The sequence below is a fragment of the Hypomesus nipponensis genome, chromosome 2 (assembly GCF_054491055.1).
Source record: "Hypomesus nipponensis isolate SF chromosome 2, ASM5449105v1, whole genome shotgun sequence".
NCBI classification, from domain to species: Eukaryota; Metazoa; Chordata; class Actinopteri; order Osmeriformes; family Osmeridae; genus Hypomesus; species Hypomesus nipponensis.
In genome coordinates, this window is record NC_140362.1 from 7,953,408 (window position 1) to 7,969,085 (window position 15,678).

General features: G+C 40.5%; 2 protein-coding genes across 6 annotated transcripts in view; one reads left to right on the forward strand and one right to left on the reverse strand.

Moving 5' to 3' along the window:
• The window catches only part of LOC146300643 (exostosin-1a-like), a 97,094-nt gene that overhangs the window by 33,730 nt on the left and 47,686 nt on the right, over positions 1-15,678 (forward strand). The window lies entirely within an intron of this gene.
• Positions 1,908-6,476, reverse strand: LOC146300644 (uncharacterized). Of its 5 annotated transcripts, none has more exons than XM_084704166.1 (5): positions 5,316-6,476; positions 5,002-5,071; positions 4,557-4,734; positions 4,368-4,470; positions 1,908-4,188 (listed from the first exon to the last, which is right to left on the reverse strand). In XM_084704166.1, the coding sequence occupies exons 1-4, from the start codon at positions 5,360-5,362 to the stop codon at positions 4,409-4,411; spliced, it is 357 nt and encodes a 118-aa protein (XP_084560292.1). In that variant the 5' UTR covers positions 5,363-6,476; the 3' UTR covers positions 1,908-4,188; positions 4,368-4,408. The 5 variants fall into 5 exon arrangements, 3 of the variants coding, with proteins under 3 accessions (XP_084560292.1, XP_084560282.1, XP_084560274.1); XM_084704156.1 differs by having other exon boundaries at positions 4,557-4,745; positions 5,316-6,424; XM_084704148.1 differs by having other exon boundaries at positions 4,557-4,745; positions 5,002-6,422.

Here is a 15,678-nt window from a genome sequence, read left to right on the forward strand (position 1 = left end):
GTGTAAAACTTTTAATTTGAGTGAGACCGCGTCTTGTTTTGACGTTAGCCTCAAAGTCATAGACTCGGCTCGCCCACTGGCAGTATAGTAGTAGGCTAAAGTACTGTCTTTAATGCCACAGCTATAGCTAAACTTTATAATGTCTTATTCCACGGCTGTTCTTAATGCTGTAGAATGCTCCATTCACTTGAATGGGGCTTCCCAACGTTCTGCGGTGAACAATTGACCGTTCCCCAGGCCACACCCCCTTAGTTATTGTTGCTACGTCCGACACAATTCCCGGAACTGTCAACCCAAAAGCCATGGCGAGTATGGGGATAACCGTGACAGCTGTCAGTGTGAGTGAGGATTTTTTGAGTAATACCTCTGCGATATCTCCCAGATCCAGGCAGAAGGGACTGCAATATGCAGTGGAAGGATATATTCAAAATATTAAAGTTAGCAACGAAGGGGAAACAACAAAAATCGAAGCCAAAGCATACAGGTCTCAAGTAGCCTTGTCTGGCCTATGGAGGACCAAACCTGCCATATTTAAAAATGAATGAATGAATAAATAAATGTCCACATCCATGCATTTAGACATAAATAAATGAATTCATGTACTAATTAATGCACAATTGTCAATCAATATTACCTTATAATTTACATGTATTTATGTATTTATTTGAGTATTCATTTATTTATTCATTCATATATTAATTCATTTATTCATTCATGTATTCATTCATTCATTCATTCCTGTATTTCTTCTTCTCAATATGTTAATGAGATGTGTCAATCAAAATAGGTAGCCGGTATTTGACACACCATTGGCTAATCGTTTTCCACGCTTTGTATTCGATTATGTAGCCTTACATCCATCCTTGCTGTCATGGACAACATAGCCTACATGGACAGGCTGGCCGACCTTGTTGAAAACAAATATTTAATTAACCATATATGATATTTGGATAAACAAACATGTTATAAAGATTTTACTACGTTAGTTGTGGGCTATCACTTAACACCCAACTTCACTACGCTGACCGGCCAACCATGTGTTTACCCTGATAAAAACGTAAACATTTTAAAATAAAAAATCCTGATTGTTGATTGTCAAACCAACATATTTGTCCTGTGTGTAAGAGCGAGATAGACAATCTGGCATATAGCCCCCAATCAAGCAGAAGAGAAATTTGTGAAGATTGACGACACAAAGTTAATCATCGAAGATGAAAAGTAGCTTAGTCCTAAATGGAGTTGTATGCCCCATAGCACATATTTTACAAAGACTACGGCAACAAAAGCCAAACGTTGCCACGTTATGTTGGGAATGGGATGCCGTTGCGACGGTTATTGTTGGAGCAACAAGTTGCCTAAATAGCCTGTAGCCTATGCCATGTTTATGTACATGTAAGCTTTACATGTAGAAAAGAAAATCTCAGAGAAGGTGAAAGGTTTGGTGACCGGCGTGGAGAAATGCGCGTCTAGTGTGAACAGCATCGCGCCATTCGTAGTATATTGTGGCGCTCCAGGGCGCTTCGCAGCCAGTGTGTCCCAGGCGTTAGCTAGATAGAATCTATGGCTCTGGATTGATTGCAATGTCTGAACATCAGTTTCCACGCCTACTGGCCTCCTCTCATTATCATATTGGGAACAATGAATGAATAAATGAATAAATAAATGAATAAATAAATGAATATATAAATGAATGAATGAATAAATAAATCAATACATAAATGAATACAAAATAAATAAATACATAAATGTAAAATATATGTAACTATTGATTGACAATTGTGCATTAATTAATATATATATTCGTTTATTTCTGTCTAAATGCATGGATTTGGACATTTATTTATTCATTCATTCATTTGTAAATATGGCAGGTTTGGTCCTCCATACTGGCCAGGCATTTGAACAGCAAGCATAGGGTTGGGATACTCAGGAATAGGTCGCCCACTCACAAAATTCTACGAAGATTAAAATAAAATAAGTTTATAATGGCTTGTTGGGACGTTTTATTCAACATTGATACAGTATTTTAAAGCTCCTGCCAACTTGCTGGCGTTCGTTGGCTAGCTCAGCTTTACAGACGTTAACATTAACATTTTGATTTTAACAATAACACATTTGTTGGAGTCACTAGTTATGCACTAGTAGTGGTAATAATACTAGTTTACATGAACCATAACTGTTTGGGGATGTTCTCTCAACTAACATCTTAGATATCGTTCGCTAGCAGCTTAATACTAGCTAGCTAGCTAACACAGTTACGTTGCCCTTATGTTGCCGCAACGTCACTCGTTGAGCCAACATATGTTGCCGCAACGTCTTTGGCAACGTTGCGGGACGGTGCATCTGTGGGGCGCCAGTAGGTTGCCGCAACGTCATCTCCGCAACCTCCTAGCAATGTTGTTTTGTGACGTTGCCAGTCCGTAACCGCGACCTCCTAGCAACGTTGTTTTGTGACGTTGCCAGTCCGTAACTGCGACCTCCTAGCAACGTAATTTTGTGACGTTACTAGTATGTAACTGCGACGTTAATAATTTACTTAATTATTAAGTAACCTATATTTCAGATGCAGACCTCATTTGCCCAGAAGGCAACTTGTTTTGGCATTTCAGAATCAGAAAGTGTTTTAATCGCCATGAAAGTTTGCACAGACAAGGAATTTACTTTGGCAGGAAGGTATATACATTCAACATATAGGAATCTTAAATATGTGGTCTACCTATACTAAAGGGGAGTCAGATGGCTGAGCGGTTAGGGAATCAGGCTATTAAATCAGAAGGTTGCCAAATGATGTGTCCTTGGTCAAGGCACTTCACCTTACTTTCCTCCAGGGAATGTCTCTGTACTTACTGTAAGTTGCTCTGGATAAGAGCATCTGCTAAAATGACAATGCACAAAGTATGCATGTTAGGGCTGGGCGATATGGGTAAAAAATTATCGATATAGATATTTATATTTACATTCGATAACGATAATTAAACGATAGACCACAGATCTGTAGTAGCTAAATAAGTCTCCTCCTCAACTTTTTCCCTACACTCAGCATAAGGTTTAGGCAGAGCAGTGTGAGAGAAATGTTTGCGGCCAGGGAGCACGTACCTGGGGTCAAGTAACTTAAGCTTTTTAAAACCTTACTTTTTATCAATAGCCTACTTATCAATACCTTGGCGCAAACTCACAATTTCTGCATGTTCCAACAAGTGATTTTGCTTCAGGTGGTAAAAAAGGTTTCATATATATTAGTATTATAATTGGACCAAAACGCTGTTCTTATATGTCCAGAGACGTTATAAGAAATCCGCAAAACCGTTTGCGGACCTCTGGAGTGGTCCGCAAACGGATTTACAGACCTAGCAAGCGGTTGCCTTGGAGATGTTGACAACATGGCGTCTGCACCAGATTTGTCGTGTTTGATTTGGGATTTTCCTATGTGTTGTTATATTATATAAAAAAACTAATATGGACTTTCGACAGATCTACCAACACCTTTGTAAGCAGAGATTTGTTAAAAAGTTTGTTAACCGAGACCGTAGGTTGAGGTCAAGAAGTCGACATTTGCAGTTTGTCATATTACCAGACTTGGTAACCACCTGTTTGTTTACTACACCAATTTGCACCGAACATTGCTCTGCTCTTTGTCGGATTTCAAAAAGCCAAACAACTTCCAAATAACTGAACAAGACTAACCCTTTTTATCAACAAGTTCTTCATTGGAAGTTGCTCCCTCGCCATGGTTTTCGGCAATAAGACTAATTTTCCGGGGTTAACATTAGCTACGTACTCCATTCGACGTGCTCAGTATATTTTAGTGAGCGTAGGCTACCATTTCTCCGCAACTTCCTGCTGCATCACAGAAATTAAATGGACTGCTGTTCCTAATTATTCTCTATCGACAGTATCGATATTATTGAAAATGAATTAATGTTACGATATCTTTATCGAGGGAAGTCATTACTTCGATAGTTATTTTTATCGATTTATCGCCCAGCCCTAATGCATGTAACATTTAAAATAACTAAAATGGCCAAAATATATACATACGTGATAAAAAGTGCCACTGCAAAACAAACACTGCAAAACAAACACTGCAAAGAAAAAACACTGCAAAGAACAAACGTGCCAAACAAACAAAGTGCAAAAACGGAATTAAAATCTTCTTCCAGTCCCCGCTACACGTCATGTCTGTTGGCCCTGACAATGAAGCAGAAATAAGTTAGTGTCCTATCAACGTGCACACGTGAAAGGGGCTACACAAGTCATTAAAAAAACCATCTAAAATAACATACATCTTCAGAAAGATATGTGATTCTAGTTTGTCACATAGCCATGTGACAGGTTGGATATGGAAACTGCAATCATGAATCATTCACCTGGCTTGTTTTGAATGGGCTGCCGGGGCGTGTTTGAGTGTCTACCCTGTGAGGAGCTCCACAGCCTTCTCTCCTAGTCCCGTCTTCCACTTCATCACAGCATCTGCAATTAGAAGTCATGAACTTATTGTTAGCACCAATTTGAACGTTGCGTGTAAGCCATAGTTCATGGCATCTCAAAACAACTACCACTCTTTCGGAACTCCAGCACCTTAAGGCGCTCCTCAAGGTCTTGGAGTTCAGCCTGTGTTTGGGGCACCTGTAGGTCCATCACTGGCACCTCTTCAGCGTGTCTGCCTTGTCGTCGCCTGAATAGGAGAGCCTCTCGCTGGTTCTCCTCCAATGTCTCCATCTTCTGGAACATAAACTGTAATGTGTCTGTCAGTAAAGACAAGTAAAACAAGTTTACAAGAGTTAACATGATTGGCATACACTGTGGTTCTTCTAGATTAGCTGTAACATTGATGTAAATAACACGTTACCTTGAATGGTTGTATACAAAGCATTAGTAAGACAACATTTGTTGTTTTGACAAATATGTATCCCCCTGCCACGATCTGAACAACTTAAGTATGCCTTACAATGAGTTGGCAATGCTATTGAGAAGCTTTGAGTGTCTTATATTTGCACTTGCCTGGCTGCCAGCTGTTTTCCTGGACCCCATATGGTTCTCCTCCACCACACCAGAGTTGACACCTAGGGGTCTGGTGATGCAAAAGTTTTAAGTCATGCTTTTGCTTCAAAACATAGCCTTTAAGGTTGCCATGGTTCATACAATTATTGTCACTGTTAAAAACGGTCATTCATTACTTGACCATAATTTCTCAGGGACACAGTGCTAGGCCGTGTGACGGTGGTAGGATACTCTGTACAGAAATGAAAGTGGGATGTAGTTTAAGTACATAGTATTAGCATTTTGATATTGATATAAAAAGAGTAGCATCGCACATGTGTGATCGTTCGAAAGCAGGGCCCCACAGCGTAGCGTCGCGCATGTGTGATTCTGAACATTACAACCGACTATTTTCCGATTGACAAACAATGTGACAAACGCTATAGTATGGCTTCAAAATGTACAATTAGTAGGCTAACAAGTAACACTAGCAGGTAGGAGCATTGCTACGAGTATTATGCTAGGTTGCTAGGTAACGGAAGCTAAAGCTACCTAGCTCACTCGTGGAAGCGTCGGAAATATTTAGAACTCACGCATCTTAAGGTTAAAACGAATAAACTTATCCAAAAACAGATGTCATGTACAAATTGGAAGAATTAGTGACATTATACTTTTATAGACGCCATTGCTGTGCATTGCCATGACCGACTGATCAAAACGTGAACAGCCACGAGCTAGCTCCACAGTCTGAAAATCCAGGGCTAAATAAACTATTTTCGGACAAGGTTTTTTCTAACAGTTCTGAACGTTTATTTTCACTGATTCTTTTGAGGGTGATTTGTGAGACGCTAAACTTTGATGTATGTATTTTCAGTATCTAAACATAACTTTCTGGAGGGTTTAGCCTTACCTCTACAGTACATTATACTAGCATTACTAGTAGCTAGCGAAATCCTAACGTAAACAATGTGAATCTGAAACAGATAACCAGGCTAAATAGCTTAAATTTCAAACCTATACGTAATAGCATGCTCCATCCAATTTCAGAAAATATGTTTATATATTTAAATCTATTTCTGTAAAGAAACTCAACTTTGCAGTAGTGATGTTACGCTCGATACCGTGCTCACGATCGACCTTTCGAAACAATTTGTACCGATACAAACGTGTCGAGCGTAGCTTCAAATGGCCAAAAACGGAAGCATCGGACGTCACACGAGCGGCGTTTTTTTCTAACGCTTACAAGACATCAGACATCACTAATATTCGTAGGTTATAAAAAGGAGACATAGGCCTATTTAAGGACACTACATTCAATGACCGAACCAGAGATACAGGTAGATTGCCAGAGCTAGATAGACAGAGATAGATACAAATATGAGATAGTAGGTGTACATAAGCACATAGCCTACATCTTTCTCTAGTTTTACCAGCCTTCAAATGTGGCCATCCCTTTCCCGGTTGCAAAAGCATGTTCCAAAACCTTACCCGCTAGCTTACATTATCATCTAGTAATATATTCTTTTAGCATATACTCCTACTAAAACGGGATGAGGGGATGCGACCTCACTGCATTTGAGTGGGGGGCTGCGCTCTTACCACGAGGCCATACACAGTTGAGGAATATGTGTAATTAATGTTTCAAGAACCCTAAAAATAAATATCATAAACGTAAAGTAGCCTAGCAAATATGGAACGCGGAGTTAGTCAAAATTAAATCAATAAATACATAGGTAAATGAATAGATAAATACATACATAAATAAATACGGCTATGAAATAAACTCTGAAATAAAAAAAAGATGGTAATAAATATATAAATATAACATTATATAATTATTTAGCTGAATCCATTTACCAACATCAATAAATAAATACATTTATTTATTTAAAAATGACGTTTTTGTAAAGACAACATGTATTTAATTCATGGGACTTTTATTTCCTAATGCCACATTTATTTATTTTTTGAGACTTTTACGGCACCACATTTTTTTCCACATGTATTTCCACACCACATTTATTTCCACTCCACATTTATTTCAGTGCTGTATTTATTTCACATCTCACATGCAAATGAGAGGGGCGTGGTTACCGTCAGACCAACGCAGCAGATAGCTATGCTACCTGTATGGGGGTGACAGTGGCATCGCACTGCCGAAAAGCATACAATGTAGACAAGCTTTGCCCATAATGTCTGTGTCATCTCTGCCTTTGTATGGGAGTGATGGCGGTGACTTAGTAGCCTACGTGTGGGGACTTGATCTTTGATAGCTATGAGGTTGCGCTGAAGTTACCTTTATAAACATGGCTTTCGCTCGTGTGACGTGGAACTCGTCTGCAAAGCTAACAATCACTGCCAACACTATGGCCGAATCCCAATACTCCCCCTTACCCCTTCCCCTTACCCCTTCCCCTTAATTTACCCCTAGCCCTTGGCCCTCGAAACTAAGGGGTAAGGGCTACATAGCCCTAAGAAATGGGACACCACTTGGTTACAGGTACGTCATCTAGCACGTATCGATATCTCCAAAGCAAGTAGTGTTATGCACTGATTTAAACGAAATTAAATGAAATAAACTGTAGACATGCTAGTCAAAGAAATGCGGGACTGTTGTGCAATTCAGCACTGTAATGTTAGCGTACCAAACTAGCGATTTTTAGAAACGTTTCAATTAGAAAAATGGTTGCAAATATATATGTTCATGACTGTATATAACACAAAACAAGACTGTCAATTTTTTTATCAATTAATTAAGCCGAAAATATTATATTTAGCGGACTCTCTGGATGATCTGGCCGCCATTGTTGCCGGTCGAGCAGTTTTCACATAGCCCTCGGTTTCAAGTAAGCTCCCGACCTCACTTGGTTTTAAGGGGTGTATACCCCTTAGTCTTAGCCCTTCCCCTAGCTCAAAAAGAGTATTGGGACACCACTAGCTCTCACGGGAACGCGCAAAACGAAGGGGAAGGGGTAAGGGGTAAGGGGAAGGGGTAAGGGGGAGTATTGGGATTCGGCCTATGTCTTCCTAGGTGGTATGTTGGCTATCACCGGTCTCGAAGTCGGCAACTGTAGGCCAAATGGCTGGCTATCCGGCTAGCTAGCTGACAAAATAATAAAAGGACGACATCAGTGTGGCCATTTCAGCTAGAGCTAGCTACTGTAGAGCTAGTAGTGTTGTGGTGTATTGGCACATATGAACAGCCAAACCCGTTTTGTCACTGAATGGTCATTAAAACGAGTCCAGTGGTAGTGGTTTGATTTAATATTGAATAATTCCATAAACCTGTAATATCTGGGTTTGGTTATTGTGTACCGTGTTGTATGGGTCTTGGTCTTGACACGTCTTGGTTAGTTGCAACTTTAAATTGCCAATAATAACAAAGCGTTAAGAAACTTGACTTCAATTTGAAGCAGTAGCCTACTGTAAATCCAAAGGTATGGGTAATGTCTGGAATGGTCTGGCTTCACTTCAGGTCTCGTCTCACTAAATGGTAATGCATGGCATAATGGTGAGGCTAGATCGTTATAATCAGGTGCCCTATCGACCTAGTTATCCACATAATAGCAGAGCGATGTAGCGGTGGTGGCAGTGATTGTCTTCTTTGTTGCTAGCTGTGTTAGCTAACATTACCTGGCACTTATCACCCCCCACTACCTGTACATCTTGCACACGAACAGTGCTCGATAAGTCTGAAACTATTTAAGACTTCAATATCTATGTTCTGTAGAGCACTTATCCGCCCAAGTACCTCTACAAAATCTACTATCTGTGCCAAAATAATATATCCTGACAAGCCATGCCGTTCGGCAGTGCGATTCCACTGTCACCCACATACAGGTAGCATAGCTATCTGCTGCGTTGGTCTGACGATAACCACGCCCCTCTCGTTTGCATGTGAGATTTGAAATAAATACAGCACAGAAATAAATGTAGTGTGGAAATAAATGTGGCGTGGAAATACATGTGGAAATAAATGTGGCGTGTAAAAGTCCCATGAAATAAATAAATGTTGTCTTTACAAAAACGTCATTTTGAAATAAATAAATGTATTTATTTATTGATGTCGGTAAATGGATTCAGCTATGTAATTATATAATGCTATATTTATATATTTATTGCCATCTTTTTTAATTTCAGAATTTATTCCATAGCCATATTTATTTATGTATGTATTTATCTATTTATTTACCTATTTATTTATTGATTTAATTTTGACTAACTCGGCGTTCCATAAGCAAAGACGTTACGTTGTTTATAATACAACAAGATATATGATAACATATTTTTGACACTTGCAAATCGAAACATTTGTCACATAACCTTAATTTATCAAGTTGTCAATGACGATTATGAGACTGACGTCTCGAGGACTTGACGTCACTTGAGTCCTTCCATCGCTCAATACAGTCACCATACCATAAACTGACCAGCAAATGTCCCTATGGAGAAGATGTATCGAACGCTTCGAAAAAGCGATACTTTTTCGAGACAATTGTGTCAAATAGCTTGTTGCTTCGAAAAGCTTCGTTTCCCCCATCACTACTTTGAAGTAGCTAATTTCCAGTTGAAATCCATGAGCTCAGTTTAAATCCCTGCAAACTCTTTTCTGAAATCCCAGTTTCAGAGATGCGTTGAAGTGGGCATGCGCAAAGTTGTTGCTCGGGCAGACTGAGCAAACCTAGGTTTGCTAAGGAAGAATTGTAATATTCTGTGATGACTTGTCTTTGGAAATTAAACTTAAGAATCGCTTTTAGTCACATTTAACAATTTTGTATTACAAAATTATTGCAGCTCAAATTTGCATTGTGTGTCATACAGCTTTGGTGTGCTGGACAAAGAATGTTTGCTTAATCATGTTACACATCACACATTGATTGCTTTTGTACATGTAAAGAATGAAATGCTTATATTTTAATATAGGCATAAGGCTAAGAATATAAGATTTATATTCCAAATTCAGTCTTTTATTTATTAAAGCTATGTTCCTGCATATGAGAAAATTGATGACCATGCTGGGGCTGAGCTGCACATGAATTACATACATTGTCTACATTTATACGTGCTGGGTGCAACATTTAATATTGTGTGATTGAAATTCATGTAGACTATGGCTACATTACAAAAGTGTCAGAACTGAGAGCAGTCCAGTGTGATCTCTCCATGATAAACCACTGCACTCGAGATACGTTGTCCTGTGACCAAAGAGCGACTTAACGGCAACTTAACCCATGGTACCAAAATGAATGTATCCAACCGACCAAGGTACGACGACAGGCAACGTTGTCCACGGGACCAAAAAATAACGTAACCAGCCGACCAAGGTACGATGTTGCGGCAACGTTGCTCACGGACCTAAAAATGACGTTACCAGCCGACCAAGGTACGACGTCGCAGCAACGTTGTCCATGGGACCAAAAAATAACGTAACCAGCCAACCAAGGTACGACGTCGCGGCAACGTTGCCCACGGACCTAAAAATGAGGTAACCAGCTGACCAAGGTACGACGTCGCGGCAACGTTGCCCACAGGTCTAAAAATAACGTAACCAGCCGACCAAGGCACGACGTCGTGGCAACGTTGTCCATGGGACCAACTGGCAACATTCCCTTTATAACGTTGCTACGATGTTGCCAGAAGGTAACGTTGCGGGTTACCAACTGAGCACCTACTGGCAACGTTGCCGCAACATCATGTGTTAGCTGGGCATTATCTGATTCCTTGCATCATGCAGTGTAAAAGCTGAATTTTGATCGAGACAGGAGCACCTATATTTATATCAATAATGATCGATATTGTAAGTACATGAACCCAAGTCTGCACACTTGTCCATAACACCGTTTTACACAAACTACAACAGTGACCTTAGAGAACTACAACTCTGTATTAACTTCTCTGTATCTAACACGCCCCCGAGCGTGGAGCACTGTGGGAAGGCAAGCGGTGCAGAGCGTTAAAAAACGCTGTAGTGGACACGCGTCACTGGCAGTATTTTAGATGGAATTGTGAATCAAATAGTACCGTCTGCTAACTGAGGAAAAAAAAGTCCCCCAAAACGTAAATAAGTTCAATATTAATTTAGGGGGACATGGCTAATTCTTTGAGTCAGTGACACCAAATTTGGTATGCCTACTCGGAACCTTATTCTGAGTATGTCCTATAAAAATTGTGTCATGTGAGTAAAAGGGGGCGTGGCCGGAAGCATAAACGTGTTTTGGCTAATAACTGTTGAAGTGTTTACCTTAATAAAATAATTTCTTTGTCTCTTGATGTCTTGTGAGATATCAAGCCTGACCATTGATAACTTTTCATTATAACTAAATTGACGTGGCCGCCATTTTGGATTTCATTGAAAAGTGTAAAAACCTTTTGCACGCCTGAATTTCTGTCCAAGGTTTACCAAATTTGGCACAGATGATCTTCAGACAAAGCTTCACAAAAAAGTTGTCGGATGGATTTTCCCTTTTCAAAACGGTTTATTCGGCAGAGCCGATTAAAGGCGGCGGCGAAGCTGCAAAAGACACGTGAGAGCGTAACTCAGCAACCATTTGTGCGATTGTCACCAAATTTGGATTCCATTGTTCCCACGAGGAGCAGTGGAGGCCTGTGGTGTTATACCAGAAGAAAAAAACTTTGAACACTCAGTACTCTTGAACGCAAACAGACATTTCAACCAAACTTGGTGTGTTGCATTACTTTTTTGGTTGCTGTGACTTAATTGTTGCGCAAGTGCTAAGGAGGCCATGTCCTGCTCTGGACTGCTTGGCCCCTCCATTGCTGCTTGCAGCTATATTTATAAATGTATCCTTGATATAGGAAGGGGCCAATGTTATGGTTAGGTTGATCGCACAATATTGGTGTGCAGTGTCTGTGTTTATTAATATTCTCGACTCTTCTACATGCCTAGGTTTGCTGGTGTATTCTGTTTTTCTGCTGTTATTGGCATCCTTCACTTTTTGGCTCACATTCCTCTTGGTGGATGGACTAATAGGGCATGTAGTGACTGGGACAAGGCTTTCTCTCTCTTTGAGTTCTTGATAGCACAACCAAACCTAAGCTAGATCCAGGTCACCAGCAGTTGTCTTCCCCCCACCTCCCTCCTGCTCCGACCCCTAACCTCAGGCCTGCTGGAATGCACTTGCTGACTGTTAGCCCTGGGATGCCCTCAGCCCAGCCCAGTAAAGAGCAAGTTTGGATCAGGCTCCATATCAATCAATTCTCTGAAGGAGGGGGATCCCTCTCTGAATTGCTCCTCCCTTCAATTTTTTCTCCTGTTGGGAGTTTTTCTGGGAGTTTTTCCTTGTCTTCCTTGAGGGTTTAGGTTGGTTGAGAGGCAGTTCTATGGGCATATGTGAAGCCCTCTGTGACATGCTTGTGTATAAAAAGGGCTGTACAAATACATTTGATTTGATCAATGAATCATCTTTCCACACCACAGGGGATGTGTGGGGGGACAGAGAGAGGAGAGCAGGGATTAGAGAATGTCAGGAGCAGCTAACAGTTACAGTCATAGTAGAATGAGATCCCCACCGGTCAAGTGTGGACTAGTGCAGCAATTTAACAGAGCTAAAAGGGTATTTGATGCAGCCCCACACACCAAGACAGCGACAGCCCCCCTCGGTTGGAACATGAAATCTGTTCTGGGGGAAATAACTCTAAAATTGGTTATACTTATACGAATAATGATGAAAACAACCAGTCCCCCTTTGTCTCCAACTAGTAACAAAAACTATAACAATAACAATATACAGCAACGGAACTATAACAGTAACAATATACAATAACAGGTTTACTTTATTTGTAACATTTAGATGGGCAGTGTGAACATAAGCTAAAATCACAATTTAAAAGTTACATGTGTAGCGGGGTTTCCTCGTGTTAAAATAGAAATACTTAATTCATCATAAAGTTTGGGGTACCACCCTAATATTGGTTTAGGACATTATGGAATCCTATATTTAACATGTCATGATCAGTCTCATCCTTAGGAATTAATTTGTTCTAAGTGTAGAGCCAATCGTAACATCAGTGAACACGCGCGTCAAAATATCTTTACAATGAATTTATTCAAGTAAGGTAAACGGATCTTATGAACAAGTTAGATTATGGGTTTGATATGAGATATTGGTTTCAATGAACAGAATGAAATGAAAAACTTAAAGACATCAATTGTACAAAACAAGCAAATAAAAACAGAGCTCACGCCAATGCCAAGTCCGGGAGGAAAGAGCATTAGCCATAGTTACGTTTGATCAGGGGTTGATCAATGAGGTTGAGGGCGGTTTGCGCCAAAGGTCCATTTGAAGAATCAGAAGTGAAAGTGCGGCTGCGCTGCCAGGTCATGTGGTTGAGTCTGCGGGATCTCAGTCAAGTCGCAATGATAATTGCGTTTTTGGTTCTTCTGTTGAAACGTCCAGATAGTGTCGCGATCACTATAAAGTTGAATCTCAGGAGAAGCTTGGGGACGTCCTTTGGAACGCCAATCCCGATGGCGTTCATGCCATGGTTGGTTTCGCTGGAGTCCTAGATTGATGGTCATCTTACAGTTTTATACAGTTCAGAGTTCGAGGGAGGACCTGTCTTGGGTCAGACGTTGATTGGGGGAAGCTGGGTTGTCAACTCCCCCCTCCTTCCTTTACACCTACCAAAGGTGTGATCTGGTTCATAAGATTGTTCAAATATTGTTCTGGACATGTTGGTACTGTTACAAAATATAGCTGAATGATTGTTTTATTATGAGGGCTTTGTGTAGATACCAAGAATGACGTGGTTATCTTTCAGTCAGAAGGAGTAGTTACTAGAATCAAGATTTCAGTGAACACAACATTAAAACAAAGTAACAAACATACACAAATATCCCTCATAATTCTCCACCTTGTACTCTCGTGGTAAATGTAAAGTCTGAAGAACTTTCCTCAAAAGTTCAGATTAAGGTATATTCTTTGTTCAACCGCCGCCAAAACGGATAGCAAATGGTTGCTGGAGACGTGTTGTCTCCACCAGGCCCTTTAAAGCTTGCAAGCTAGCAGGAGGGCTGAGACTGGGAAGGACCCCCCCCAATTCTATGGTTCCTTTGCATCGGCGTTTGGTGGGTAATCAGCATACTGAGGGTGTCAGAAGGGCTAATTAGGTTTAGGTCTGATGTGATTGAATCACTCTTCAGGTGTGGCAAGATGTTGGCTCTGTGGAGTTAGTGGAATAGAATTTGCAGGAACTGAGAAGAATGTCTTATGTGGACTAAATTATGAAGATAGGACTGCTACATGAACTTGACTTCTCTTTAATCAGTGGGGAGGAGGGGGTGTCATTAATGCTATCACATGACATCCAGATAGAATCACTTTCGGTGCTGCGAACATTTCAAGTGTCTCGACCCTTCCGTGAGATTTTATCTGAAATCACTGTGCTGCGATGTGTTGGTTCTGGCTGTTTCACTGGAAATGTGTGTGCCAAGCTTACATGGCTGATTTCCATCTCCATTAGGAAAGACTTTAGACAACTAGGAATAGTGCTGCTGCAGGATTTTCTGCCTTGGCCTTCAGCCTGTGACCGTAGTTTTCAACTGGATCAGACTATTTGGAACATCACAACAGACGTCACCAACATGGTAAAGCAATTCTGAGAAATTTTCTGAGAAAATACTAGCTAAACCTCTCATTGATAAATACTCACCTCAGTCGGAACAGTAAAATACAATGCTCCATTTAGGTTCTGCAATTGAATAATTGAATGCAAGGTTAATTACGTATTACGTTACTGGTTTATGTATCTTCCAGCCATGTCCCTTTGGAAACTGTAGCTGTGGAGTTTGGTTGTTTGGTATAAGCCTGCCTGGCTCCATGATCAGATCACAGTGCTACACTAATCATCAATCTTGCCTCTATCTCTCCGTCACGCATATCAAGCACAGCATCAAGGTCAAGTTGCGCACCGCGGGCCAACCATTTAGATTTTGCCTCGCTGGAGCAGCCGTGCTGGTTTTCCAGATTCTTCATGTTAATGCCAGGGTCTAAAGTTTCCACGTTCCTCAGGGAAGGACTCTCTCATTCTTGTAGGCGTTGTTGGTTAACCTTGAATTTACCATTAGCACGGTCATCCACACTGCCTGGGAGGATGAAGGTTCATATTCCAAACAGAGCTAGGATCACATTTGTGTGTGTGTGTATGTGGGCGGGGGACTGTTCTATTTTGCTCTTTCGCAAAATAATTTGTCCTTTTCATGGCAATAACTTACATTCCCTCTGAAATTAAATGGATCTCATTCAATTCCCATACAGGAATTAGACCTGCAGTCTTGTGTGTAATTACAGTATCATCATAGATAATTCAAGAGTGCAATAGGTTCATCCACCATACCATTAGAAGTCTATGATAAAACGTGTGTGAGGAAAACAAAATATAAAAATATTACGAGTAATCTTTCTTACCACATTTACTTTCTGCAGTCTGACTACAGTACGGTCATCTGTGTCACCAATTCCAACTGTTTCCAAAATTTGCATAGGCCTACGGAAGGGTCAGAGTTTGCGTGGAGGACCACACATTCTCCCATCAAATTTGTTTTTTATAAATCACAACCTTTGCGTAGAAAGTGGCGTTCCCACATTTTCAGCCCCATTTTATGTGTGTACGCAAGCTTTATAAATGAGACCCCAGAACATTTTGTCATTCAACCACTCTGTGTAACTTTCCTCTAAG

Excerpts from the sequence above, each read along its gene's own strand:
- LOC146300644 (XM_084704148.1), bottom strand. The coding sequence starts at position 5,170 with ATGACCGTTTTTAACAGTGACAATAATTGTATGAACCATGGCAACCTT. Across the intron at positions 4,746-5,001 it reads GGAAAACAGCTGGCAGCCAG|ACACATTACAGTTTATGTTC; the intron begins GCAAGTGCAAAT and ends CTTTACTGACAG. Across the intron at positions 4,471-4,556 it reads GCTGGAGTTCCGAAAGAGTG|ATGCTGTGATGAAGTGGAAG; the intron begins GTAGTTGTTTTG and ends TTCTAATTGCAG.